The following is a 26,251-nucleotide window of genomic DNA, read 5'->3' as shown; positions in this document are numbered from 1 at the left end:
GCAACATAGAATTAACTCCAATTGAGCAATTTCCCTTCCACAAAAATAACTAATACAATGATGATGATAGACCTGGACCATCTCATCACATGGCGCCAACAAAAGCGAGAAAACTCAATATGAAAGTGTACATCCTATAATGTCTTACATACTTCGAATGAATCTCCATCAAGTATGCGTCTATTTGTGGTACATGTTTATGTCAGAGCACATCCATATAAGTAAATATCATATAATTTGAGTGCGAAACAGATAAAATTCAATTTGCAAAATCATTTCTCCACCTGTTGGTTTTCGGTTGTCTGTTGAGCAGCGTAGGTTTTCAAGGAAGGGGATTGAGTTAGGCCATCAGGAGCAACAGTTAAATTATTTGTTCCATTCTTTTGCTGTATTATTCTTCTTGCTATGTAACCTCTGATCCATGGAGTCACATCTTCACTGATCTTGATCATGATGAAGAAGAGGATGCGATAGATGACAATCATGCTGAAGATAACACTGATATCCACCCATTTTGATCTGTTCACATCAATTTGGAACACGTTCTCCAGGATGTACTCACCAGGGATCTTCGACAGATCCGGCGACTGGTTGTCAAACAGCAAGCCCTTCAAGTCGTTCTAGTATTGCCCCTGCAAGCATGCATATCTTCTTCATGAGTTCAAATTATTCTTTAACCACCATTACCACCACCACCGCCACCGCCAACCTGATTATATTGTTATCTGATCTTTACCTGCAGGGCCCAGAAGTGAAAACTGATATATGACATTGGGTAACGCCAGACTGGGTTTGGTATGTCCTTTGGAAGCCTAAAGTATCCAGAGACGAGCATGAAAATTCCCTGCCACATGTAGACGGTTCACAAAGTCAAGAGTCTAGAGAAATTTGGAAATTTGGCAGTCCATCTCTAACCATTGAAATTAATTCGCTGGATACAAACCTGAATTCCAGCTCCTATGATGATCCCCATTAAGAACAGATAATGCTCGAAACCAGGGTGAAGGCCAACCATGAAATAGCAAATAGTTCCAGCAATGAAGGTGATCATTATCAGAAATGGCATTGCAGAGAGTGTGTTGCTAATCACAAATGCAGTCACACCACAGTGACCGTTCAGCCTCTCTCTTTGGAAGACGTTCAAAAAGTAGAAAAAAAAAAATGAAAATGATGGAGCATAATTTACATTTCATGCTGGATCTGAGAGAACACTCACCTACATATCCTCTACAAAGGATGGAAAGCCACCAATTGACATGAAAGTGACAAAACCAAAGACGAAAGAAGCACAGGATCCTCTTGCCTGTATTAATTATACAGAAAGTTCTTATTGTTAGCCAAATTTCATTATTTTTTGAACTTACAGCACAGAAAAAGACAGAAGAAACTGCATGAAATGGGATATCCAAATATGATAAAAAAAGAAAGTACCAGAATTGAGTTGTAGCCAGTCCCAACATTCAGATAGATGGTACCAATACAAATAGTGACTACAACATAAATTACAAGCCTCAGCCAATAATAGCCAAAGTCCCTCGACATGTTGATGAATGAACGTTTGGTCAGAGTGAAAGCCTGCATTAAAAAACTAGCCTGACTGCCTCCTGAATCTAGTACAATTCCTTTCTGTAACACAGAGTAAGAAAATTACAACTATAAATTCTGGAACAAAGTAATCAATAATCAAGTAACTAAGTTTTATCATATTACATTGGATAAATTAGAATTTGGCACTTACAACTCCGGAGATCTCAACCGTTTCTCTTGCTGAATAACAGTACTGTGAGGTCCGATAAAAGTCAATAAGTGTTCGTATGGCTTCAGCTGTCGTCATTTTCTCCAGAGGATCCTCAGTTGCCTCAAACTAACATGAGTTACAAATTCCCAAAAGACATTGTTTTACAGGGAAAAAGGAGAAGAAATGAAAACAATTTTATATCACAATCTCATAACCAAATTCAATATTTAAGAGACCTGGTTTAACTAAGCAAAACATCAAAATAGGCTATAGAGATACCCTGAGTTTCATGGACCCTTTTAAAGTAGCCTTCACTTTGTCGAAATTGGAATTGATGCATCTAAGAAAATGCTCAGAAGGGTTCCTCAAAGCAGGACAGGGAAACCCGGCTTGTGCAAAGAACTGCAATATGTATAAAGCAATTAATTATGTAAGCATCAATCTATTAAGACGTATTTTCACGTATTATTCTATGAAATAAACACTTGAGAGAGAGTTTTGTTGCCCCATATGCCTCTGCTGCTTGGCCAAAATAAACAGTTTTGCCCCTGAAAGCAAGTATAGCTTATCAAAGAGCTCAAAAACTTCACTGCTAGGCTGATGAATTGAAGCTATGACAGTCCTCCCATCTCTGGCTAGCCCTCACAGTGTCTCTGTCAAAAAAAAGGCTGAAGCACTACAAACCAAACGAGGGCAAGCTATTATTATATACTAGTGGAAATTTTTGGAGTTGATTCATAGTAGAGAAGAGACTAGATAGATGTATACAAATAAATACAAACCTGTCAAGGCCACTGGTGGGCTCCTCAAGAAAGAGCAATCTAGGCCTAATCAAAATTTCAAGAGCTATGCTGACTCTCCTCTTTTCTCCTCCACTCATACCACGCAAATGCCAGTTTCCAATAACGGTATCTTCGCAATCTTGGAGACCCATCTCTATGATGGTGCTCTCCACCAAGGCTTGCTTCTCAGACCAAGACATCTTATCGGGGAGACGCAGTCTAGCAGAATATGAAATCATTTCCCGTATCGTCAGAGTTCCGATCAAGTTGTCATCTTGAGTCACATAAGCCTAAATTTCAAATTAAAAGATCAAGATCAGCGATGATCGTGATCTCCAGTTAAAAATTATAATCTTAGATTTTGAACTGGTAAAAGAAAGACAAGAAGAAACAATTAAGTATACTCACAGGCTCACAGCAGTTCCAAAAGAGAGCTTGGTTTTACGACCGTTGAGAAGAATGGTTCCGGAGAGGAAAGCGTTGGCAGCGAGGCGGCCAGAGAGAGCATCAAGAAGGGTAGATTTTCCAGAACCAGAAGGACCCATAAGGGCTGTGAGGCTCCCAGGCTCGGCATACCTAGTAAGTCCTTCCAAAACCTTCCGGGTCTCTCCATTGCTGAGAGTTACCATCACAGTAAGATCCTTCCAGGTAAGCCTGGCAGAGACATCTCCCACAAACTCTGTGTTGGTCTTCCACTCCATAAAGTCTCGCTTAGAGGGCTCAAGCCCCCCACCACAATCCCATTCCCATTCCCCGCAGGCTTGCTTGCCTCAATCTCCATCATCACGTTACTCTTGCTACCCGAGGTTTCCCTGCTGCTCATTGAATCTCAATCCATCAATCTCCTATTAACTACTTAAATATACGTTAACAGGAAGGAAGGGAGAAGAAATGGGAACATGAATGGGCAAAGCTTTGTTTAGCATCGTTGTAAAGACATTCTCTATGGAATTTCAAATGGCATCATCCAAGTTTGCCAATTCATTGCCCTTATAGCTCTAGCGAACGAATCAATGTGGAGTGGAAATAAAAAGTGGATTATACCCACAAGATCTGCATCCGTGTAAAGATCAATGTTGTTCAACTGCAGAGAAAATAAACAACATGAGTTTCCCATCAAAGAACGGGAAGTGTAAGCCTCAAAAATAACTCAACTAAAATGAAGTGGCATTAAATTTTTTAACAAAAACTAGTAAGTACCTGGATATTATGCAAGTATAATAGTTTCAATTGCAAACGATGCTCGTATAGGTCCCTAATCCGTATGAGACATCGTTTCATCATAAGATCATCGCTCTCGTAACCATGTTCATAAACCCCTCGCAATCCCGAATAGGAGAAATTCTCAGCAACATAAGAATCTTCAAGTGCCTTGTGCACCTTACACATTTCAGGATGATTAAGAAATCGCGCCTTCCAATCCCGATTGTATCCAAAAGCATCTTCAGTCTCTTTCGAAAATATATTTTCATATTGAGAGGTGGTACAATCAAGACAGGTGATGTAATCACAAAGATAAGTCATAAAATTGCGTCGTTTTTCTTTTGACCAGAATATAACGTTATTCCTTACATTCCCAAGATTCCTACATTCAAATTAAAAATAAATTATTACAAATAGAAAACTAGTTTAGCAATTAGAAAGTTCACAAACAAAGGAAAAAAAAAACAGTTATCAAACGAAGAAATGATTCCTTGAAGACAAGAAAGGAAAGAAGAAATGATAGGAAGGGAATGGAGATAAACCCTAGTCCTATATAATCTTCTCAAGGGCTGCCTAAAAATACACAAAAAACTTCATACGAGCTTCCAACCAATTCTTATTATTCATATCTGTAGCCTACTATTTCCTACTCTTTGTTAGAGGTTCTTTACACTCAAAATTTAGTTTCTAAACCTCTAGCCATATCAAAAATACATATTTGTAAAAGTGTGGCTGGTACTTGAGCCAAAACCAGCTGTGTAAAGAGGTGGGCTTGTTGTCTCTGCATCAACAAGCTGTCATGGTGGATTTTCAAATCTCAAGGAGGAGCCTTGAGTAGTGGAGTAGGTCCATTTCTGGCTGAACCACTCTAAAATCGTTTGCACTCTCTCTACCCTTACTTGTTACAGTCTTTACATTGTTTGATTGTGTTTATTATCTGTTATTGCTCTGCACTTCCTATGCTTGCTTGTTTGATCAAATTGTGTGAACATTATTTGAATATTCTCTGTTAGAATAATTTAGAATCTTGTTTGTTGAATTCTATTCTAATCCTAGACTATACAGTAAATTAATTAGTTTCCAGAAGAAAACCTAGTCTAGCAATCACAGGAACCAAAAAGAGTTTTAAAAAGACTTACTTTATACAATTCACATGTATTAAAAAAAAAAAAACAACTTACTCCATATTAAAGCTCTTTCCTTCTAGAAAATCAAAAAATGCGGCAAACTCCCGACTCAGAGAACCAGAAATGTCGGAGTTGACATTAATATCATTGAAAAGATTCTTCAAATTGCTGCACACATCATCTTTGTCCTCACAATTCTCGTCATCTGCAACAATCAACCAACATTATTTAAAATCTACGACCATTATGTTTAAAGATTATCTATCAAGGAGATAACTAACTGCATACAAAAAATAAAAAATACATAGTTCACCTTGCAAATCGAATGCTACGAACTTGGCAGCACATAAATCATCTTCACTGTACATAACAATCTTTTCACGTTTTAGGCGGCAACGTACTGGTGTCTTCATCAACAGTGAAACGGCAGTAATTATATCCCTATATTCAGCAAATAAGTGGAAAAAAAATTTATATTATAACTTAAAAAGACTGAAGACAATAATCAATAACAAGTATTAAATTTTTACTAACATTATGCAATCTTGGTATCCACTGCTTACGAATATAGGCATATCTTGATATTTCTCAAAGAGTTCTAAATCATCCAGTTTTTTACAAGATGTCGGTGCAACAATAACAAGATACCAATAGTTGATCGCTTCAACATTCATACTTCCAAAAGTTATATTAGCCCCTTCTACAGGTGGTAGAATCTCCGGTGCCAGCTCGCCAAGTTTTGTTTCCACCACACTGCGTATCATATCTGCATCGTTCTTTGTTGTAAACCTTTGAATATGGAACACCCTGTTTGCCGTGTGTTGTTGCAAGTTATATATATGTTTCCTAATCTTATCTTTCGTAGCGGCATTAAAATTCTCAGACGGAAAGTCAAGTTGTACGCTAAACTGAGCCATCCAACCTTACGACCACGCCAAAAGCCATCATATAAACAAACAAATGGGTCAGTTCTTATTCCATGTGTGAAAAAGAGCGACCACTGAGCATAAGCATAATAAGTAGAGATTGCTAAAGAGCAGAAAAAGAGAAGTACAACCACGACACCAAACAAGATACACGGCTTGAGTTTTAAAGTATGGTAAACTGACAGTAAAAGCCTCAATAAAAACACAACATATAGCAGTGATTGTAAAATGTTGACAGACAGCTTCATAATAGGGTAGCCAAGAGTTGATTTTACGAAAAATTGCTTTAAGGCCTTGCGATACACATATGAGTGAGTTTCAAAAGAAATGCTAAAAATTTCGCACTCGAAAGCACCAAAATATCTGTATTACAATGCCAATATGCAATTGCAAATTTATAATGAATTCTTCTTGGTGGCGTTACCCTTTCAAAAAAGAGTTTTAAATGAGGGCAGTTGACATAATCAATAATCCAAATCAAACGACATAACAAAATATCGAAATTCAAGAACCAAAGGCACAAAATAGAAATAATTATTAAGAACCGCGCGCCCCCCCCCCCCCCCAAAAAAAAAAAAAAACCCTAAAATGCAAACTGACCTAAAAGAGAAGAAGTGAAAATTGATTAGCAAAACCGCATTACCTCAAAATCTAAGAAGGGAGAGAGGGAAATGCAAATTATAACTAGCCACTGATCCGAATAGACGGGGTGAGGACGAACGCGGGGGTGGAGGTCTTTCAAAGTAGGAAGCTTTGTAAAAGTACTCTTTAAGAGTGTGTTTGGATTAAGGGATTTAGGGGGAAAGGAAGGGAAGGGAGACTACTTTTCTCTTTCCCATGTTTGGATAGATAAAAAAGGAGAGGAGTGGATTTGTTATTTCCTTTGTTTGGATAACAATTATAAAGTAAAGGAAAGGAAAGGAAAGGAAAGGAAATTAGTATAATTTTCTAATTTCCCATGCTTTTATATTACATCATTGTTATTATGCTCTCTTTTTCAATCTCCTCTACAGGTGAAAATCAATGACTTCATCCCACTCTTCATCAATATCCATCTAACATTGAAAAAGAACTGTAAATTGTTGTGTTTGTGTGCATAAGAAAGGTACAGACCAGAATTTAATTGCAGGGAAGCAATAGATATATCACCTGACCTCCCAATGCAACAAATAATGATGAAATGCAGCCAGCTATAAGAAAAACTAGAAAAGAAAAAGAAGAAAACAATCACAAGGATATGCAGAGGAGGCTCTTCATAATTCTTTTTGTAAGAAAAAATAAAGGAAAAAAGAAAAACAAAACAAAACAATCACAAGGATATGCATGCAAAGAGGCTCTTCATAATTATTTTTATTTCTCTTTTCCCACAACAAAACAGCATATATTAAGAAGCATTACGCAAAGAAAGGATAATAGAAGACTTCATAAAGCCTAAATAAAGGACCAAGATTATTGCCCTAAGCCCCTAACTCTTCTATATCTTTATCTCCCTAAACCCTTAGCCAACAAGAGGGAGGCTGCAGCCCAAGCAAGTCCCCAAGTTCAGGTAATTGCAGAGCAACTGACTAAATAGAATAAATTAATGCTGAAATTATATTAGTATTTTAACTAGTTTAGTCCAGAGAACTCTAATTAGTTGGTGGAAACCAAAAGGCTCAAGAAATTTTCATTAACTGGTAGTGTAGAAAAACTATTTGAGACACTCCATACTTGAGCAAGTCGAAATGTGAAGGTGTAGGTTTGTCAGAATAAGAAGTAAACTCTTACACATCAAGGACTGGAGACATGGAGTAATCCAGGCCTTCACATATTTAGTAATCACTTAAGAATTAAGCCAACACCAGCCCCTATTGAGTGATGCTTGATTACTATAGATGAGTGAGTTGCTGATATTTTTATTCGACAAATGGCAAGTCATGTCTCTGCTGCCAGTTTTGAAGCTTATATTGAGGTTTGCTATTTTTCTTTTGCTAACCAAATCTACTTTTTTAATTAACTCTACTTCTACTACTTCTGTATTTAGGATTGCCACTTCAATTCTGATACCACTGGAATTCACATATTCCTAGTTCCTACTGCGCGAAACTCTCCCAACAGCCAATTGACAGAAATAAATGAGACTTAAAAAAAGGCATCATCAATCACCGCAGCATTTAAGAAAATACAAACAGAAAAATTGACCACAGATTCCTGGAGTGCAGGAAGCTCCAAAGTAATCACAATTAATACACAGGAAATAAGACTTGCCTCAGGGACAAGCCTCCCACCGTCACCCAGCACAGACTTGCCTCAACTAGCAATGCATATCTCAGTAACAACAGAAACAAAAATCAAACAAAGAAACAAACCAGGCACCAACCATGGTTGCAAAAATCGCTAGTCGGCCGCTAGGCGGTTCGTGGGGACTAGAGATTAATTGGATTAATCGTTTTGAGTTTTTTTAATTAAATATATATATATATATATGCAATACATATCATATATGTGTGTGTAAAACACAAGATAAATGAAAAGGAACACCACTAGCAGAAGAATCGAAGAACACAACAGCAGAGACTAGCAGACAGAGTACAGAACACGAGAGGGTACAACTGACAAGAATAGCAGATAGAATACAGAACCTGAGTCGACCAGCAGACTAGAACAAGCAACGAACAGGAACACCTCTAGAACCAATGAAGAGAATACAGAATAGCTCCAGCACAGAGTAGAACAAGCGACAGCAAAGAATAGAACAATCGAATAGCAGAGAATACTCAGAATAGCAAAGAACCGAGTCGAAATCACCAGCGCCTCAGTCTTTTTGTACTCCCCAAAGCAATCGGTTGCAGCAACAAGCGAAGGACATACATATGCGAATTTTACGGTTTCAAGCGATCGGCGATTGAAAGCTGAAGTCACGTAGAAGACTAGAAGAGAGAGTTTTTGGGCTGTTATGACTTGGACTTGAATGAGAAACTGGGCCAAAAGAAAGAAAAATGGGGCAAAATAAAAGGCCCAGTCAAAAAAAAGGTCCACGCCCAAAAAAGGCTTAGGCGGACTATGCCCGATTTAATCCGATACCGATTAAGTGGCTCGATTACCCTCTAATCGAAGCAGTAAGTCCCGACTAGCCCGATTTTTGCAACACTGGCACCAATGAAGATCACAATCCCTCATTCGTATGAAAGAACAAACGATCTTACGAATGAACTAGGTGGTATGCCCGCGCTTTGCGCGGTATATAATTTTACTTTTTAATTATAATGTAGCATAATTGTTGTGTTTGTTTTTCAATATCTGATTGTAAATTTTATCAAATTTAGGTTATTGATGGAAGCGGGTTTTTTTTTTGTAATTATATTACTACATAAATATAGTGTTTATTTTTAATTTCCTTCTTTTTATTTGGACATTTTTAGATTGTGGATGGAAGCATATGCAATCGTGATAATTTTGTTTTTTTTAGAAATTGTTTCATTTTTTAGTAATTGTAACCATGAAAAGCATCTAAATTGTAATTAGATTACTTTGTTAGAAATTTCAAATTTCATTTTTCACACAAGGAAATATTGTTCTACTGATTGTTTTGGTTTAAAATTTTGGTGACGGTCTTCCAACTCCGGTCCTCATTGTGAATAAATTTTTCTTTTTAATTGATATTTAATACAATAAATAATCCAAGATTGTAAGAGTCATTTTCTTTTCCTTTTTTCTTTTCTCTTTTTAATTGATATTTAACCATAGATTTAAAAACACCATTTGGAATTGTAGGATGATAAGGGTCATTTCTTTCGCTCTCTTTTTTTTCCTGTTATCTTTTTAATTGATATTTAATCCATAGATTTGAAAGCACCGTTTCGAATTGTAAAATTATAAGAGATCATTTTCCTTTTTTTTTAAATTGATATTTAATGCATTGAATACGACAATTGGAATTATAAGAGATCATTTTCTTTTTCTTTTAAATTGATATTTAATGCATTGAATACAACACTTGTAAGCAGTAAGAACAAAGACCCAAGCAACTATAAAGGAAAAAATACAGAGAGCCTTGTAAAGCAAATCGAAGAGCTAAAAGACAAGAGGTATCACTTTCTTGTTTTATGTTCGAGCTTTAAACTTGGACATTTTACACATCATCTCTTTTTCCAATTCTGGAACACTTTTACCTTTACAAAATGAATATTGCATAGCAGATACAAATCTTTTTCTTGTGTCAAAGCTGAAGAACTACCACTTTATTTTCCGTCTTTGCCACAACTGAGTTAAACCAACTACCAACAACTCCTCCTCACAACACCACCACAAAATATACCTACAACCAATGAAAAGGAGGGAAAAAAATTAATAAATAAATCAAGAAATGAAACGCAATGCAACTCTGCAAACATAATCAATTTTTGGGTATCTTTTTGGATTATATGAAACAGATGAGGGGAAATCACGTTCAGTTTATGATTTAATTTCGTATTATTAAAAAGAGAGGCATGGGTGATGAAAAGAAAAATCATTGCAAGTCATTGAATAAACAAAGCTCTCCAGTTTTCCTTTCATATTCCTTATCATGATTCACTTCAAAACTGGACTTCTCATCAGATTATTCTTCCTCTTCCACATGGATGCCCTACTATTATTAAAAGAATTAAAAGTTGTAATCCAAAAAGAAATTCACAGTAAACATCTATGATTGCAAAGATTGCTTCAATTTCAATAGGTACATGTTTCTCATTGTAACCTTCCACATTTTTATTATAATCACATTTTCCCCTTCTTTGTGTTCCCTACATAAGGAGCTTTATCTTGAAAGTTGAATGAAGGTTTTTACACAGTAAATAAAATTGGGTTAGCATAGAAGGCTTAAGAGTTACAACAGCTTTATACGCCGCACGATTCTCCTCATCATGGGAGACACCGTCAATAAGGAATTTTCTACTGCTATTTTCTTACATTGGTTCTTGGCGAAACTTTTAGTTACCTCTGAAGGGACAATCTTTTCCTCCTTAAACATATTCTAAATCATGGTTATGTAGAGCACAATGAAAGAAAGAGTGTTATGATTAAGATGTTAAACAATACCTACTGAAACTTCTTGTTGACACAAGTGGAGCAAATGTGCTGGGTTATGTGATATGAAAAAAATATTAATTATATAATATTAATTGAAAATATACCTACTACAAAATTAATTGAGTTAAATCATATAAACAATAAGAAACATGCGAACCAAATAGTAAAAAATAGAATAATCTAACATCACCTCTACATCCAAAAGAAGCATATCCACACTCAGGATGTCATTGTTGACATTCTTAGAATCCCATAGCCCGCTGATGCGGGCAATCACCTCCCAATTCATCCTTGAACCATCAAGGATACGTTCAGGTGTTTTGAAAGTTGAAAAGAACACAAAGATTTATTAATTTATATAGGTTAAACAATCATCACAATTAATAAATATTTTGTATTAAACATCATAAATTGAAACAAATAGAAATAATGAACCTCTGAGAATTTAATGGGAGACCTTCTCTTGCATTTCTTCCTAGCTGCACTACTTTTGAGAATTAACAGTTACAAATGGGGTTGGTCTATCAAACATAGAAGACATGAATCAAATAGCCGAAAACATGGAAGACATCAAATAAAACTTATTTTATGTTTTGATAAACGTATTTTATGAAAACATGGAAGACATGAGTCAGAATGTGAATGGAATAATGACCCAATTAATGGATTTAATTATATGGTAACCATTTAGCAATTAAGTATTAAAGGAAAATAAAATCAACATTAATGAAATGAGTGAGGTTGTGTATGGAATAATTGCCCAATTAATGGATTAAATTATATGGTTGCCATTTAGCAATTACGTGTGAAAGGAAAACAAAATCAACTTTAATGACACAAATCAATTGATAAATTGAAATAGGAAAGAAATTGTTAAATTGGAATCATTCTCTAAAGGTTATGCATGATACTTTAATGACACAAATCAATTGATAAATTGAAATAGGAAAGAAAACGTTAAATTGGAATCATTCTGTAATGGTTATGCATGATTTAATTTGTTCTAATTAAATCAATAATTAATACATGTTATTTGTGTGTTTGTGTATAACTTGAATAAATAAAAATTAATTTTTTCCATTAATCCACATGGCAATCATAGAGTTTTCCCAAAAGCTGATGTGGCTGCATCAAAATCATTCTCTTATTCAGTAATCATACTATGTTAAATTGGAATCATTCTGTAATGGTTATGCATGATTTAATTTGTTCTAATTAAATCAATAATTAATACATGTTATTTGTGTGTTTGTGTATAACTTGAATAAATAAAAATTAATTTTTTCCATTAATCCACATGGCAATCATAGAGTTTTCTCAAAAGCTGATGTGGCTGCATCAAAATCATTCTCTTATTCAGTAATCATACTATGTATATGATAATTGGAAAATCGATTCAATGTTTAAATAGAAAGCATTTTTTGTATTATGTCATCTTTATCTTTTGATCTCTCTCTAATGGTCATATTTTGTTTGTTTTAATGTGTGTTGGAAATGGAAGATCTCCATGCTATGCAGTCAAACTCATCAAAATTTTGTACATCATATTATGTTTTTAACTGAACATAGACTTCGACCCAATTGAGACACTATTCAGATGCAGTTCATCAGAGGACAAGACAACAATACAAATTTACATCAAACACACAAAATAAAAAATAAAAAATCCAGAACTTTAGAAAAAAGAAAAACATAAGATCCTACATATTAAAAGATCCAAATCCTTTACAAAACCATAAAGCCTTTTCATGTCCAGCACCGCAAATAAACTATATTTAAGTTCAACCAACAACAAATTCCACATTTCAGAAGTATTCTTAATAGGGCCTTGAAATAGCACTAGCACTACCTTCTTATCTCAGACTATGCAAAATAATTTCCAAATTTAGAATCTACTAATTTAGGTAAGTGGGTTTTCATAGATATTCTACTACAAGATAATAAAGATCAGAATTTCACGACGTTTTTTTCGATTTTATCCTTCTCTCTAAAGGCATGATAACCTAGCAACAGGGCCATCACCCATAGTAAGTCGGGGTGATTTTTCCTGAGCCTTTTCAAAAGCCATAATTGTATGTGATTCGAACGTGAATATCCTTCAAATGACCGTGACACTTTAGTTATTATCATACGGTATTATAAAAATAGGATACACCATCACTGGGCGTACCCTACCGGTAGGATACCTCTAAATTCATAACCTAGCGGTAGGAGACTATTTATGATAAGAGATAGGATACTTAATGTATCCTACCGGTAGGATAAAGTTAAAATCATAACCTACCGACAGGATAGGTTGAAAAATATGTCTAAGTTTTCATACCTTGTACTTCCGACGTTGAAGAGATCTCTTAAAAGATATATATTGGGGAGTCTCGAGAAAAACAATTCAAAGAAGAAATTTTAATGCTACCTGGGTTGGTTGGGGCAGAGTGGGTTGGAGCTCGGCTGTATTGCAGTATTGAGACTTTTGAGACTTTCTGCAGACAAGATGGTTGGTCTCTTCGATACATTTAAAAGCATAACCTACCGATTGGATAGGTTGAAAAATATGTCTAATTTTTCAAAACAGGTGTCAACCTTGTAAAACACAATCTTTATCAAAAACTAGGCAATTATATTTTCTTAAAAGCCATAATTGTATGTGATTCGAACGTGAATATCCTTCAAATGACAGTGGCACTTCAGTTATCATACAATATATAAAAATATAATACACCCTCACTGGGCGTAACCTACCGGTAGGATAGGGTGACAAATATGTTATGTTTTACAGGTGCCTAAGGAAAAATATGTCTAATAGGTTGAATTATATTTTGGGTTTAGGGATGAGAATTTTGTGGTTTAGGTTGAATGGTATTTAGGGATTAGGGATGAGAATTTAGGGATGAGAAGATTTAGGGTTTAGTGTTTCAAGCGGCGGGGGCTGTTTTTGTGGGTGCTGTGTTGAGGGATAAAGATGTTCAAGTGGTTCTGTCTTTCTCTGAGTTTATTCATGGTGCCTTCGAACCGATTATGGCTGAGGTTCTGTTAATCTTAAAGGGATTACAAATTTGTAGGGAGTGTGGTTTTCATAATATTGAAGTGGAGACGGACTCGTCCATCGTGATTGCTGCCTCAAATTCCAATGATTACCAGCTGGCCTCTTTTTGTCAGTTTCTAGATTCTATCAGAGAGGTGGCTGCCTCTTTAGGCCTGGTGAATTATCACTATGCTTCAAGGAAATGTAACCGGGCAGCTCACTATCTTGCTCGACGATCGCTGGAGTTTTCGGATGGGTTCAGAGTTTGGCTTGAAGAACTTCCTAGTTTTCTTGTTTTATTACAGGTAATTACATATTAGTGGTAATACCTTGTTATTAGTAGTTTAGGGTTGAGGGTTTTTTGGTTTTTAGGGTTTAGGTAATCACTAGTTATTAGTGTTAATCACTAGTAATTAGTTGTCATACTTAGTTATTAGTGGTAATATCTGGTGACTACATCTAGTGACTAGATATTACCAGTAAGAACCGGTGATTATCTATAATAATTAATGATCTATAATCACTAGTTAGTTATTACCACTAATATCTGGTTGTTACAACTAATAACTAGTTATTACCACTAAGAACTAGTGATTATCTATAAGAATTAAGTAGTGATTACCACTAAGACCTGGTTACTACAACTTATAACTAGTTATTACCACTAAGAACCGGTGATTATCTATAATAACAATTGATTACTACTAATAACTAATCATTACCTCTAATCACTATTGATTACCCCTAATAAGTAGTGGTTACCAATAATAAGTATTGATTACCACTAAGAACTAGTTACTACAACGAATAACTAGTGATTACCACTAAGAAGTTGTTATTATGTTTATATTTAGCTATCATATCATATCATATCATATCATATTCTATTATATAAGACGGAGAGCACAAGAATGTTTTATTGTCGGATGACACGTGGGATAATCTCAGAAGAAAAAAAAAAGTTTTGTGGGATGAATTCGAGGTGCGTTGAATGTTTCACGACGATTCAGATCATAATTTTCCAAGACGATTCTTCAGTGCGTGCACCTGTTTACCCTCCTCTGTCAAGAACATACTCGGATGCATGTAACGAATATTTCTTCAGCAAATTCAGAACATGCGGATACTGGATTAATTTTTTAATTTCATCCTCTCTCGAACGTTTCATTTTCCTCCTACCAGTCCATCCATTTTGCTGACAATCCCGCTGGAGGCTTCGGCTACAATCAACGAAGAAAGAGAGGGAATAACAAGGTAGGGAAAAGGAAACTTTGCCCTCTTTACTATTGTATGATTTCCGTATCCGAAATCATTTTTCCAATTGTTTAGCACTTCCCCTCCAAGTACAAGCCTTTATGGTCAGCGGCAACGACGGTCTCATCCTGTGCCAAATCATATTTATGGTGGGTACTCTGCTTTTCCGCCGGGCACATACCCAGATGTGATTCGAAGCTTTCAAACCGTGGACAGGGACGGGATTGGATGTGTCGATGAGAAGGAGTTCCCGCAGGCACCCTCTTCCCAATATCAGGGGTTTTGCCTCAGCACTATTAGGTTGCTTATGTTTCCCTTTCAGAATCCCAGTGATTCTGTTCGGATTGGTAAGTTTCTTGGTATTTGATTTTTAAAAGTTCCTCTTCAATTAATTTGTGGGTTGTAGGTAAGCCAAAAATTAGATTGAACTACTATGATCTCCTCGATTACTTTGCATTTGCTTTCTGCTTAAAAATTTTAAATTTACTCTAATCAAAAATTTGACATGGGATTTTGATTATAGTTGGTCGAAGAACCTAAACAATCTTTCAACTATATGTATTTTGTCCTCTTCAGTCTGGAATTTTGTTGTCAAGACACTGCCAGTCAAACAATAGAGCTCATCAAGGTAAAGTCGATCACCACTTTTAGTATGCTATCAAGTTGAATATATTTAGCATGCGATTATTGTTTAACATGCATTGACTCCCTATTGATTCAATTTATTTATCTGATCACTGCAGTAATAGATGGAGTTTAACGGCAGTCGAATGGGGAACTTTCTCCTCTTCCTTTTGGTTACAGTCGTGTGGTTGAAGCTGCTTCAATTGCTCAGAAATCGAGTAAGATTACATTTCTTTGAAACTGATTTCATGATATGAACAATCTTAAGCTATAAACAATCTTAAACCCTCTGTCATTTTAACAAGTTAAAATATTTTCTTTTGAAGAAACGAAGTAATATCTTTGCTAATAGCATCGTCCCTATTGTATACCACAAACTGTTCAAATCAAGCTTCACCGTCTTCCTATCCTCAACCATATCGAACAGCTAACGAGTCTAAGGCCAGGATCAAGTGGAGCCGACAAGTTTAGTCAAATGGGCCTCCTGGCAGAGTTTGCTCATGGTTGTGCATGATTTTGTTGCTCCTGGAGCTAATGGATGTCTGTGATTGCTCCATGACAGTTTGCTCATGGTCGATGGCCTTCCAAACTATTTCATTAAACTCTTGAAACAAAACTAATACAATGCTGAATCCATTCTATGTCGGTTATAAAGGTTAATGCTCTCTATTTCCCTCACCCCCTCCCCCTTGCCCGCCATTCCTACTTAACTTTTCCCGAACATGCTTATTGATATAGTTTTGGTCTAAATCTTCTGCCACCTGTGGTACCATCATTAACTTTGTACATGTTGTTGGGAAATAAAAGTATTTATTTGTTAAATGCACCAATTAAAGGTGTTTATCCTAGATTTTGTTTTGAAATTGTTACAGTTTATATACATGATCCTTTTGCAACCCTTCATGACCACTGGAAAATAAAATCCTTTTGTGTATTATTTTCTTAATTAAAAGGATTTATGAAGTATTTATGCTTCAAAAGTTCATGTCTATTTTGGTGATGAGAATTCAATCTATTTTGTTCCTTTATGCTACTTTGCATGTACTGTGGTCATGAAGTGTGCAGGTTGTTATTTACTTGCATGTCAAGATTCGTTTTAGTTTGAGTCCATTACTATGTTTCCTATTGTTACAGTCTGTGAATGTTAAAACACCTATTCTGACAAATCGGATGTGCCTCTGCAGTTATACAGCACTGTGACATTGCGTTAAGGGAGAGAAGAAGCATCACAATAACAAGGTTGATGTTTATAGCTTTGGGATTGTCTTGCGGAAGCTGTTTACTAACTGCATGCCATTTGAAGGCATATACAATTTACAGGCTGCATATGCTGCTGCTTTCAAGGTGAAAAGGTTTATCTACTGTCATAACATATGAAATTTGTCATGCCATATCATTTTTGACTCTCCTATTGTCATAACATTATGTTCTAAACCCTTTTTTAAAAAAATTTGTTTATAGAATGTGTAATTTGCTCATTAATTAGTTTGGTCGGGTGCAGGAGTTGGCAGGCATATCGATTAGAGTCTCTGTGCTGGGATCTAAACCTAGACAGCAAGAGAACCATGGTACCATTCTCAATCACTCAGTTGCATTATACGTGCGTCTAATGCTTTTATATATTTTGTTGTAATGATCTCCTCAGCTTGCTCCTCCATTTTCTCCTCATATTAAGCAATCATTCACAAAATCACTGCCACTATTGAAGAACAATAGCTGAAGAAAATTGTACATTCCCTTCTGCATTATGGAGGAAGAAAGATCAAACTAAATGAAGACCAAAAAAAACAAAACAGAACGAGAGAATGGACGCAAACAATAATGCTACTACATCCAACGGAGAGTTAATTCAATGCCAAGATATTTCCACGAAGACAGCCTCCAATGGAGGAATGATTTAAGGGTTCATCTTGGCCGTTATTTTAAGCAATGTTGTGCATCACTATCTCAACTCTCAAGTCTCTTTCACAACTGAACATGGAGCATTCCTGAGAACCTGTTGCAAAAAGAGTACTAGCATCAACGGGAACAAGTCCTACTGTGCAACAATTGATAGTTTATCTATTGTGCAAATAAATAGGTAATGTTTAGTTCCAAAAAAATAGGTTTGTTCAATATTTTTTTCTTATGATATGGGGTTGTATGGTTTGAAACTAGATTTATTTAGTGCCAACCAATGATTGGCTTTTTTCAAAAATATTTTTTAATCATGGTGATAATTCTATTTCATATTTAGTTCAAGTTCTGGCAAACTCTTTGGTATTCAAAGTGATTTCTTATGGAATGGAGAGTTTCTAATTACTCTGGCGTAAAACAGACGAGTTGGTCTAAATAGTCTTAAGAGGCAAGGGATTTTGAATTAGTAAACTTTTTATGATAAATGGAACTTCCATCACACGTTTTTCGTGAGCTATAAAATAACGTGTCATATTGAGGCTTCATTATGTTGTCCTTACGCCAAGTTTTCTTGTTTCGTCTCATATAAAGCTTCAAGTTAAGTGTTTTTTTTTTTTCGTGGATTTATTGGATGTAATCTTTGTAAGGCCCTGCATTGGTAGATCAATATAGTTCCATTACTACCCTATTTTATCTTAACATCGAGGTGGAGTTTACCTATACTTAATTTTTCCTTTCTCAGTTTACTGTGAGTAAGAAATCATGGTTACTTGTACTAGCAAAAAGCAAAAGCAGGCATGCTTAAGCACTGTCAACCTTAAAACTCATGAAGGCATTCGTAGTTCATGGACGACATAGCTTGCATTCTATTTGTGATAATCATAGAGTCTAATGTTGCCACACAATTTAATATCTGGAATGTCTTGTTGAATTTATTCTAATTGTGCAATTTTTCAGACCTAGATCAGTATTTGCTTTCAGTGCATCATATTTTTTTCTTTATAGTTGCAACTTTCTGTTTTTCAATCGAAATCATAAGTCTGAAAATTAGCTAATCTGTGGCCAGAGGGATGGGCTCATTTCACTAATCAGAGATCCCTGACCCTACCTAAAACAGAGATCCCCCTGAAATAGGGGATTGGTTGTTTGGAAAGCTCAGGCAGGACTTGTAATTTTGGGTGTAGAGATAGGAGAGTGAGGATGGTATTTGAGAGTTTCACTCAATCTTTTGGTGAATATGCTAAGGACATTTTAGGAATTTATGATGATACATTAAGTACTAGTTTTTTCTTAATGAGCAAAAGAAATAAATACTAGTTATTCTTGAAATATCCATATTATGTACAAGATAACAGTAGTATACCATTTACCTGCCTTTTTCCTGGTCATCATGCGTGTAAGTGGATATAATCAATGTAGGCCATGCATTCTTAATCAGGTGTATTTGCGTTTGGAGAATACCGGTGACCTGATGACTATATGTCCTGCTGTATGTTGCTTACTCGAATGTTGTACTTCAGTGGGGGTGACCTTTAAAGAAAATGGAGTTTTCATCAACCTCTCGTCCTCTTGAATTATAGTTTCTGACATTTGGTCATTGACAGTTGAATGGCATTTTCACAATCAGACAGAAAAGCATGTTCATGACATATTACTTTTCAGCAATGCTGATTACCACTAAGAAGTTGTTATTATGTTTATATTTAGCTATTGGTGGTAATAACCAGTTATCATGACTGATAAAAGCGAACCGTGCCTTATGTAAATTAAATTGATAAAAGAAATGTTTTGGTTAAAGAAGGTCAAATCTGTAGGCTACCTCATTCACATCGGTTACTTCATGTAACTTCCATACAAAATACCCTACACACCTATAGAACGTATCAAAGAGACAAACCATCTTGTCAGTCAGTTTTTACAGCAAAGAAAACACTAGCTGACAAACTTTAACAAAGTTTCTCTAATACGATATATGCGCAACACTTTCACACCGTCTCATGCTTGCATTCCTTCTCCTCACAAGATAAATTCTTTTTCTAATTATCTTTCGGTGACTACCGCTTAGGACAGGCAAAAATGACTCGTCGATTCGAAGAAATCATGTTCTTAACAAAATTACTGAGCGCATTCCCGAGACCAGCGTATGAGCAAGAGCTATGTGTTAGAGCCACCTCTATCAGCATCTTTAGGTCTGGGCTGATCTGGGACGTTTACATAAGTCAATCAGTTGATTAATTGATGTTTTAGCTCTGCTTAAGCTGATTACGTGTTGTTACCCACGCTGGCATATGTCTTTACGCAATCATGTCCCTTGATTTGGCTAAACATTCCAGATAAACCCTAAACCCCTAAACCCTAAAGACATATGGCGTGTTGTTTAATTTGGTCTTTAACTCCCATGACATTTTTTTTGTTATAAATAAATAACATGATATATTCCATACCGTACATTTTGATTTTGTAGAAGAAGTTCTCATCCCTAAAGTCTTTCCTACACAGGCTGTCCTGTAAGGGTAGGCCTTGCTAGGTCGTCCTGTGAAGGACTGACTGTAAAGGTAGGCCTCCAAACGACGTCCTGCAAAGGTTCCTACACAGGAAGCATTTCATTTTATGCAGCTCACGGAGAAATTAGTTGATTTCATACTATAGAGACAGAATTGGGAAAAAAATGCACGTTGAAATGCTTCCAATAATTTCTTGAAATTTGTATCCTTCAAAGGCTGTTCCCATATACGCCTGTGAAGGACTGGCTGTACTGCAAACACAGGTTGACAACATTTCTGAGTTAGAACGAATGCGATCTATCGTTTCTACACTTTTATCTAATTTAATCTTACTGTAAAAAAATGCATCCTTAGTTTAGGGTTATTCCCATATAGTAATGTATCTATAATTAAGTTCAGTGGACAAAGTTTTTGATCCCAATGATGAAAAAGGATTTCAGTGTGTAAAGTTTGTTTGTTATGGCTTTTATATTTTGAATTGACATAACGTGATCTTTTTCAACTTATCATGTGAATTTGTTATGTCGATTTGTGATATTTCACCTTGTAGCAACTAACCCTATTTTCTGTTTGAAAGGGAGGAGGCTTGTCTGCAATCAGTCGCGGACCCAAGAATTGAAATACACAATAATAATAGGTTTAGAGATTGAGAAATAGAGAGGATTTAAATGCTTGAGTTTGGCATATGGGCTTTATCACTTATGAGTATTGGTTTGGGCATGACAATTTGTAAGTGTTAGTTAGTGGGCTGGGTTAGACTTAATGGATTGGGGGCTAATTGTTTATGATTGGGGGCTAATAATGAATTTATTACAAATATATAACATACTTAGAGTTAAAAAAATAAAAAATAAAAAAAAATTGACTGGGGGCCCGTGCCCCCAGTGATATGTAAGTAGGTCCGCCTCTGTCTGGAATGACACAAACTTGTGAATTTTTCCACAAAATAGAGGAACGTAAAAATTTATGTTCGATCACACATTATTCTTGAAAACAAATTAAACTAAATACCTCCCATATATTTTGCAATCATATTCTGCAATCCTAGTATAAATGGGGATATAATACATCAGATTCAGAGGGTAGTGGGAACTAAAAGAAGGGGAAAAAATACGTGAAAAGTTCATGAGGCTTTATTTTTTTCAGTCAGGAAAAATAAAATAAAATAAAAATATAAAATTGTTTTTTAAAAAAAGGGAGGACAATGCGGCATCATGGTTCCATTCCCTTCCCCGCCCCACTACAATTGACTGGTCTTCGAAGGCCGGTAATATATCGCATTTCTGCCCCGGACCCTCCACCTCTCACACCACCACAAATCTGCAACTCAAACCCACTTCTCTTTCCACGCTGGTCCCTGCCATCATTAAGCACTGAAGTTCAGGGTTACTTCTCAAAACCAGTCAGCCTTTTTTGTTTTGCCTACCATCTGTTTGCTGAAATGCCTTAATGAACCCAGAATCCATTTTGATTAAGGAGAGATCAGGGACTATTTTGATTACTTGCTACCTGTTTGTGACTGGGACAGGTGCGTGCTTGTTAATTTACGGGAACCCGCATCCTACCGGTATGAATTGGTTGTCATTTTGTTCGGTTATTTGGTTAGATGATATATATCTCAAAGAGCTTGTTTTTTGTTCAATTTTCAGGTTCTTTGGCTATAAAAATGGCACTAGCGACAAAACTTGTTCACACTACAAAGGAACATTTGAATTCATTGTCTAGGTGGACGCTTGATGAGAGAGTTGAAAGCTTAGTTGACCGAACTTGTTTCAGTACATTTAGGGGAGCTAAATTCCCCATGACATGTCATCTTCCTCTGCTTAATAGTTTACTTAGGTTATATGACGTTGATATGCATTTTTTTGATTTTGGTAACTTTAAATTATTATTTAGTTTAGAAGATATATTGATGATTACTGGTCTTCCCATAGATGGGAAACCAGTAACGGGGGAGGATAAGGATCCACAGGCAGTGTGTGAAGCCTACTTGGGTATGAGTGATGGTGCATTTATCGGAAAAAATAAAACTATAGCCATCCAATGGTTAAAAACCCGATTTGAGGTAGTTCCTGCAGATGCAGATGATCATCAGTTACTGATTCATGCTAGGGCATATATTTTGTATACAATTGGTGTTTCTATTTTTGCTGAACCAACACCGTCATATGTGCCGGCTTATTATTTGCCTCTCCTCAATGACATCCAAGAGATTAATTCGTATGCATGGGGGGCAGCCCTTTATGCGCACTTGCATGTGCATTTAAAAAAGTGCAAGACCAGAGAGCAAGTCAATATTTCTGGTTTCGTTACTCCTCTCATCGTAAGTATTATTTTTTTAATTGAACTTATTATTATTTGTAATTAAATTAATCATTAATTTTGCATGTTTTATTAAATTAATCATCACTTTTGTTTATTTGTAGTATTTTGCAGTTGAAAGAATCCCCAAGGCCTTGAGATTTTTGATGACCGGTGCAGTGAATGGGGGGACAGATGAAGACTTGAATAGTTGGCTGCCGATGCAAGCACCACTATTTGTTGGGTGGTCCTATACCTTGCATGAAGCCATTGCAAGGAAGAAAAATAAAATCCGATTCGAGAATTACAACGAGGATATTTTTCCAAAACTAAGCGAAGATGATGTAAGTAAAACATACACATGCTTGTAATACATATTTGTTTCATTTTTACTTTTACTTGTTATTAGTTTTTAATGACAATTTTGTGTCTTAGATCATTTGGCAGCCTTATCTAAGGCTGAATAGAGAAGCAGTTCCAGGTTGGTTTCAAAGTCAACTGAAAATGACTTTGACAAGTACAACAACCTTGTGCTTTGAAAAAGCTGCTGTTCATCGGCCACAGTTGGTGCCCGGGCAGTATGGCCTTCCTGAAGATGGATTCAATGATTTGAAGATTGGTCGTTTTAATCTAAAAGTAAAAGAGCGCAAGGGCGTAAGGGACTATGTTTGGGAAAGTCACGGCAAATATGTGACCTATAATGCTGATTGGGATGCAAGAGCCGAAAATCTTATCAGCATTGATCCACCATTGTTGCTCCAACATTTGTTCCCCGTTACCACACCACCTGAGCAGCCCACTAGAGCACAACCTGACACAGGTATTAGTCTATTTAAAATATTATTATTGTTTGTTATTCTTAGACGTACAAAATAGAAATTTGGAATCAAATTACTGATGCTAGGCCTGCCTTTGCATTCTATGTTGCAATCATCCCTGAAAAAGTTGCCTTGGCCTTCGGTAAAATTGTTTGATGAGTTTTGGGCTGTTATTTTTTTTTTATTTTCTCTTGATCAGAAGCAGCAATTGGATAAGTACTTGAGCTTTTGCTATATTATGTTTGTTTGTTTTAAAATATCTCTTGCAGCTTCTATTTGAATAAAATTTGATGGTTTGTCGTTTGGTTGTAGCATTCAACAACCAGCCAATCATGGAGGAGAATGCTAATGACTTGACCATGCCTTCGCCAAGTGACAATAACAATAACATGTTAAGTGTGCTTTTCTAATTTCAGTTTGGCATATGCTTGTCAATTTGCAAGTCTTTTATTTTTTAAAAATTATTCCACTAATTTCATTCGCCTTGAAATTTTAGGGACTATGTTTCGGAAAGTCACGGTAGATATGCGACCTATAATGCTGATTGGGATGCAAGAGCCGAAGCTGAAACTGAGCAGCACACTAGCACACAACCTGACACAGGTATTAGTCTAGATGGTGCTCGTGCTAAGATGTTATTTGTAGAGGTTGGTGGTGATGGGGTTGGTGGTGAAGGTACATTTACTGTCTGAGCAAAGGGATTTAATATTTCTCTTATTCATGTTTTAAGTTTGGCTTGGTGTAAATATGCCAACAAACTGTCATTTCCCATTAAATTAAGTTCTTGCTGTTCTGACTAGATAATCTAGGTAAAGTTCCACAGTGGGGTAGATTTACTGGAAGGAGGCTGAGAAAGGAAATTCAAAAGCGACCAACATATCCCAGTTCACCACCTCGACAAAAGAAGGGGAAAAAGGCATCTCCTTCTTCGATGGAATCATATATAAATGATGTTGATAGTGAAGTTGTTTAATTATTGGCAACTGATTTCAAAGTTTTGTAGCAGATGATTATGGACTCGATGGCACAAGTGGAGGGTCCTGCTGAAATAGCTTCAGAAGACCCCTCTCAAGTTTCACAGCTCGGAGGTACGCTTTAGAAGAGTGATATACTGCTATATATATAGCTTTATGTTTATTTTGCTCAATGTGTCAACTGTGGCACCAATCTACTCCTCAGGTGAAGAAAACTTGCTGCCACCAGTGTATCATTTCCCTGAAAGTGCCTCCTCTAAAAAGAAGCTTCTTGTGCTTGATGTCAATGGCATTCTTGCTGACATCGTTTCTCATTCTTCGAAGAAAAACTATATAAAGATAGTCGGCCAAAAAATGGGTAAAAACAGATTTTGTAGATATATTTTTTTTCTAACTAAAATGTTTGAATTTGTTCCTCTTATCATACATCAAGTCTAATTTGATTTTAAAATGTCATATTCAGTGTTCATGAGACCCTCTTGTGCTGAGTTTCTCAAATTCTGCTTTGCAACATTTGAGATAGGAGTTTGGTCAAGTAGAAAATGGTGATTCAAACTTTGATTAATTATTGTTCTTTCTCTTTGTACTAGTCTTTGAATGGTATGTTCTCATTTGTTCACATTGATTCCTTATAGGCATAATTTGTCGTCAGTTATCGATGCTCTTTTTGATAAAAAGTCTAAAGGGAAGTTGCTTTTCATTTTTGTAAGCATTTCTTAACCCTCTCAATGCCACTTAGCTACGATATTGATAATTTTACTACAAGGATTCATAATCCGGAAATGTTGCTTACAGATTATGATTTCTATAATATACGCAGGATCAAACTCATTGTACAGACAATGGATTGAAAACATTAAAGAATGAGGATAAACCACTCTTTTTAAAAGAGATAAAAGTAGTGTGGAATGCTTTTGAGGAATACAATGCCACCAACACCTTGTTGGTTGATGATTCACCATATAAAGCGCTAAAGAATCCAGTAAGTTTTAAACTTCATTCCTGGTTGTTTCTTTCCATTTCTGGAATAACATTTGTTTTATACTTTTGTTCTGGTTTAGGCACATACATCTATATTTCCAAAGTCGTACAACCATATGGATGCTAACGATTTTTCGTTAGGTAAGTTATAGCTTAACTAAAGATACATGTTTCCATTCCTTTATTTATTATTGTACTAATGTAATGTCAACTATGGTTAAATACAGGCGATAATGGTGATCTTCGGATGTATTTAAAAGATTTAGCCAATGCTCCAAATGTACAAGACTATGTACGACAACATCCATTTGGGCAACCGGCAATAACCAGGGCAGACAAGAATTGGAATTTTTATAGTCATAAAATTTTGGCGGACTCAACATATGGACAGAAGAATGAAAAAGATGCAATAGGGCAAGCCTGATTCACAACTTCCTCAATGATGGGAAATATTCTTATTTTTGTTAGTTATTCACTGTAAATATGCAATATTCATATGTAAGGGTGACTATCGATCACTTACAAAATGGACAAGTATGTGTAATGATCGATATAAACTTGTTTTCATGTGTAAAGGTGACTATCGATCACTTACAAAATGGACATGTATGTGTAATGATCGATATAAACTTGTACACAATCAATCATAAATAAGTACCTCATCGATGACGGCGTCGAAGAAGTGGACATCATTGGGTTTGAAGGTGTAGGCAATGCAAACCACCATTATTTTGACCGCTTTCATGCACTCACTGTCCTGCAACTATGCCGACAGTGGCTAGAATTGCCGTTGGAACTCCTTTAATTCTTTGAGCGAATTGAAGCTTCCGGACTCGAAAAATGTTGTCTTGATCGTCAGAGAAGTTGTTGTACTTGACGGTGAGTTTCTCCCCGTCGAATACAAGCCGCACACTGTACCAAGCATCGTCTAGGTAGGATGAAATTCCACTTCATAATCCATCATAAAAGAGTCTCTAGAACCGGAGTTTGAGGATTGGTCTCTCTTTCGAAACCTCAACTTGTCCCTCAAACTCCAACTCTGGAGACTATTT

General features: G+C 36.0%; 2 protein-coding genes, 1 long non-coding RNA gene and 1 pseudogene across 8 annotated transcripts; 2 read left to right on the top strand and 2 right to left on the bottom strand.

Moving 5' to 3' along the window:
- Positions 1-11: 11 nt before the first annotated feature.
- Positions 12-3,376, bottom strand: LOC120015619 (annotated as a pseudogene).
- A 54-nt stretch (positions 3,377-3,430) lies between these two features.
- Positions 3,431-11,114, bottom strand: LOC120014279. Its single transcript, XM_038866193.1, has 10 exons — positions 11,016-11,114; positions 10,627-10,769; positions 9,993-10,073; positions 9,753-9,783; positions 8,398-8,734; positions 5,385-5,772; positions 5,164-5,291; positions 4,905-5,055; positions 3,721-4,105; positions 3,431-3,604 (listed from the first exon to the last, which is right to left on the bottom strand). The coding sequence occupies exons 1-10, from the start codon at positions 11,112-11,114 to the stop codon at positions 3,464-3,466; spliced, it is 1,884 nt and encodes a 627-aa protein (XP_038722121.1). The 3' UTR covers positions 3,431-3,463.
- Positions 11,115-14,814: 3,700 nt separating this feature from the next.
- LOC120015620 lies at positions 14,815-17,922 on the top strand. 3 transcript variants are annotated; one of them, XR_005471797.1, is made up of 6 exons: positions 14,815-15,448; positions 15,625-15,729; positions 15,845-15,943; positions 16,910-17,069; positions 17,227-17,293; positions 17,371-17,922. It is a non-coding gene; the product is annotated as an uncharacterized LOC120015620 (long non-coding RNA). The 3 variants fall into 3 exon arrangements; XR_005471798.1 differs by having other exon boundaries at positions 15,678-15,729; positions 17,227-17,922; XR_005471796.1 differs by having other exon boundaries at positions 17,227-17,922.
- Positions 17,923-21,187: 3,265 nt separating this feature from the next.
- Positions 21,188-25,878, top strand: LOC120015610. Of its 4 annotated transcripts, none has more exons than XM_038868104.1 (14): positions 21,188-21,692; positions 21,775-22,448; positions 22,552-22,770; positions 22,862-23,246; positions 23,557-23,635; positions 23,741-23,919; positions 24,054-24,160; positions 24,251-24,332; positions 24,424-24,576; positions 24,682-24,763; positions 24,854-24,923; positions 25,039-25,200; positions 25,280-25,340; positions 25,427-25,878. In XM_038868104.1, exons 1-14 carry the CDS (start codon positions 21,575-21,577, stop codon positions 25,621-25,623), a joined length of 2,568 nt encoding a protein of 855 aa, XP_038724032.1. In that variant the 5' UTR covers positions 21,188-21,574; the 3' UTR covers positions 25,624-25,878. The 4 variants fall into 4 exon arrangements, with proteins under 4 accessions (XP_038724032.1, XP_038724033.1, XP_038724034.1 ...); XM_038868105.1 differs by having other exon boundaries at positions 21,189-21,653; positions 24,045-24,160; XM_038868106.1 differs by having other exon boundaries at positions 21,189-21,692; positions 23,741-23,847; positions 24,045-24,160.
- Positions 25,879-26,251: the final 373 nt, after the last annotated feature.

This window comes from Tripterygium wilfordii, chromosome 14 (genome assembly GCF_013401445.1).
Source record: "Tripterygium wilfordii isolate XIE 37 chromosome 14, ASM1340144v1, whole genome shotgun sequence".
NCBI classification, from domain to species: Eukaryota; Viridiplantae; Streptophyta; class Magnoliopsida; order Celastrales; family Celastraceae; genus Tripterygium; species Tripterygium wilfordii.
Note: the sequence above shows the minus strand (reverse complement) of the source record. Positions and strands in the feature narration are given on the sequence as shown.

Excerpts from the sequence above, each read along its gene's own strand:
- LOC120014279 (XM_038866193.1), bottom strand. The coding sequence starts at position 11,114 with ATGAATTGGGAGGTGATTGCCCGCATCAGCGGGCTATGGGATTCTAAG. Across the intron at positions 10,770-11,015 it reads TGCTTCTTTTGGATGTAGAG|AATATGTTTAAGGAGGAAAA; the intron begins GTGATGTTAGAT and ends ACCATGATTTAG. Across the intron at positions 4,106-4,904 it reads GGAAAGAGCTTTAATATGGA|GAATCTTGGGAATGTAAGGA; the intron begins GTAAGTTGTTTT and ends ATTTGAATGTAG.
- LOC120015610 (XM_038868103.1), top strand. The coding sequence starts at position 21,575 with ATGAACCCAGAATCCATTTTGATTAAGGAGAGATCAGGGACTATTTTG. Across the intron at positions 23,247-23,556 it reads TAGAGCACAACCTGACACAG|CATTCAACAACCAGCCAATC; the intron begins GTATTAGTCTAT and ends GTTTGGTTGTAG. Across the intron at positions 25,341-25,426 it reads TGCTAACGATTTTTCGTTAG|GCGATAATGGTGATCTTCGG; the intron begins GTAAGTTATAGC and ends GGTTAAATACAG.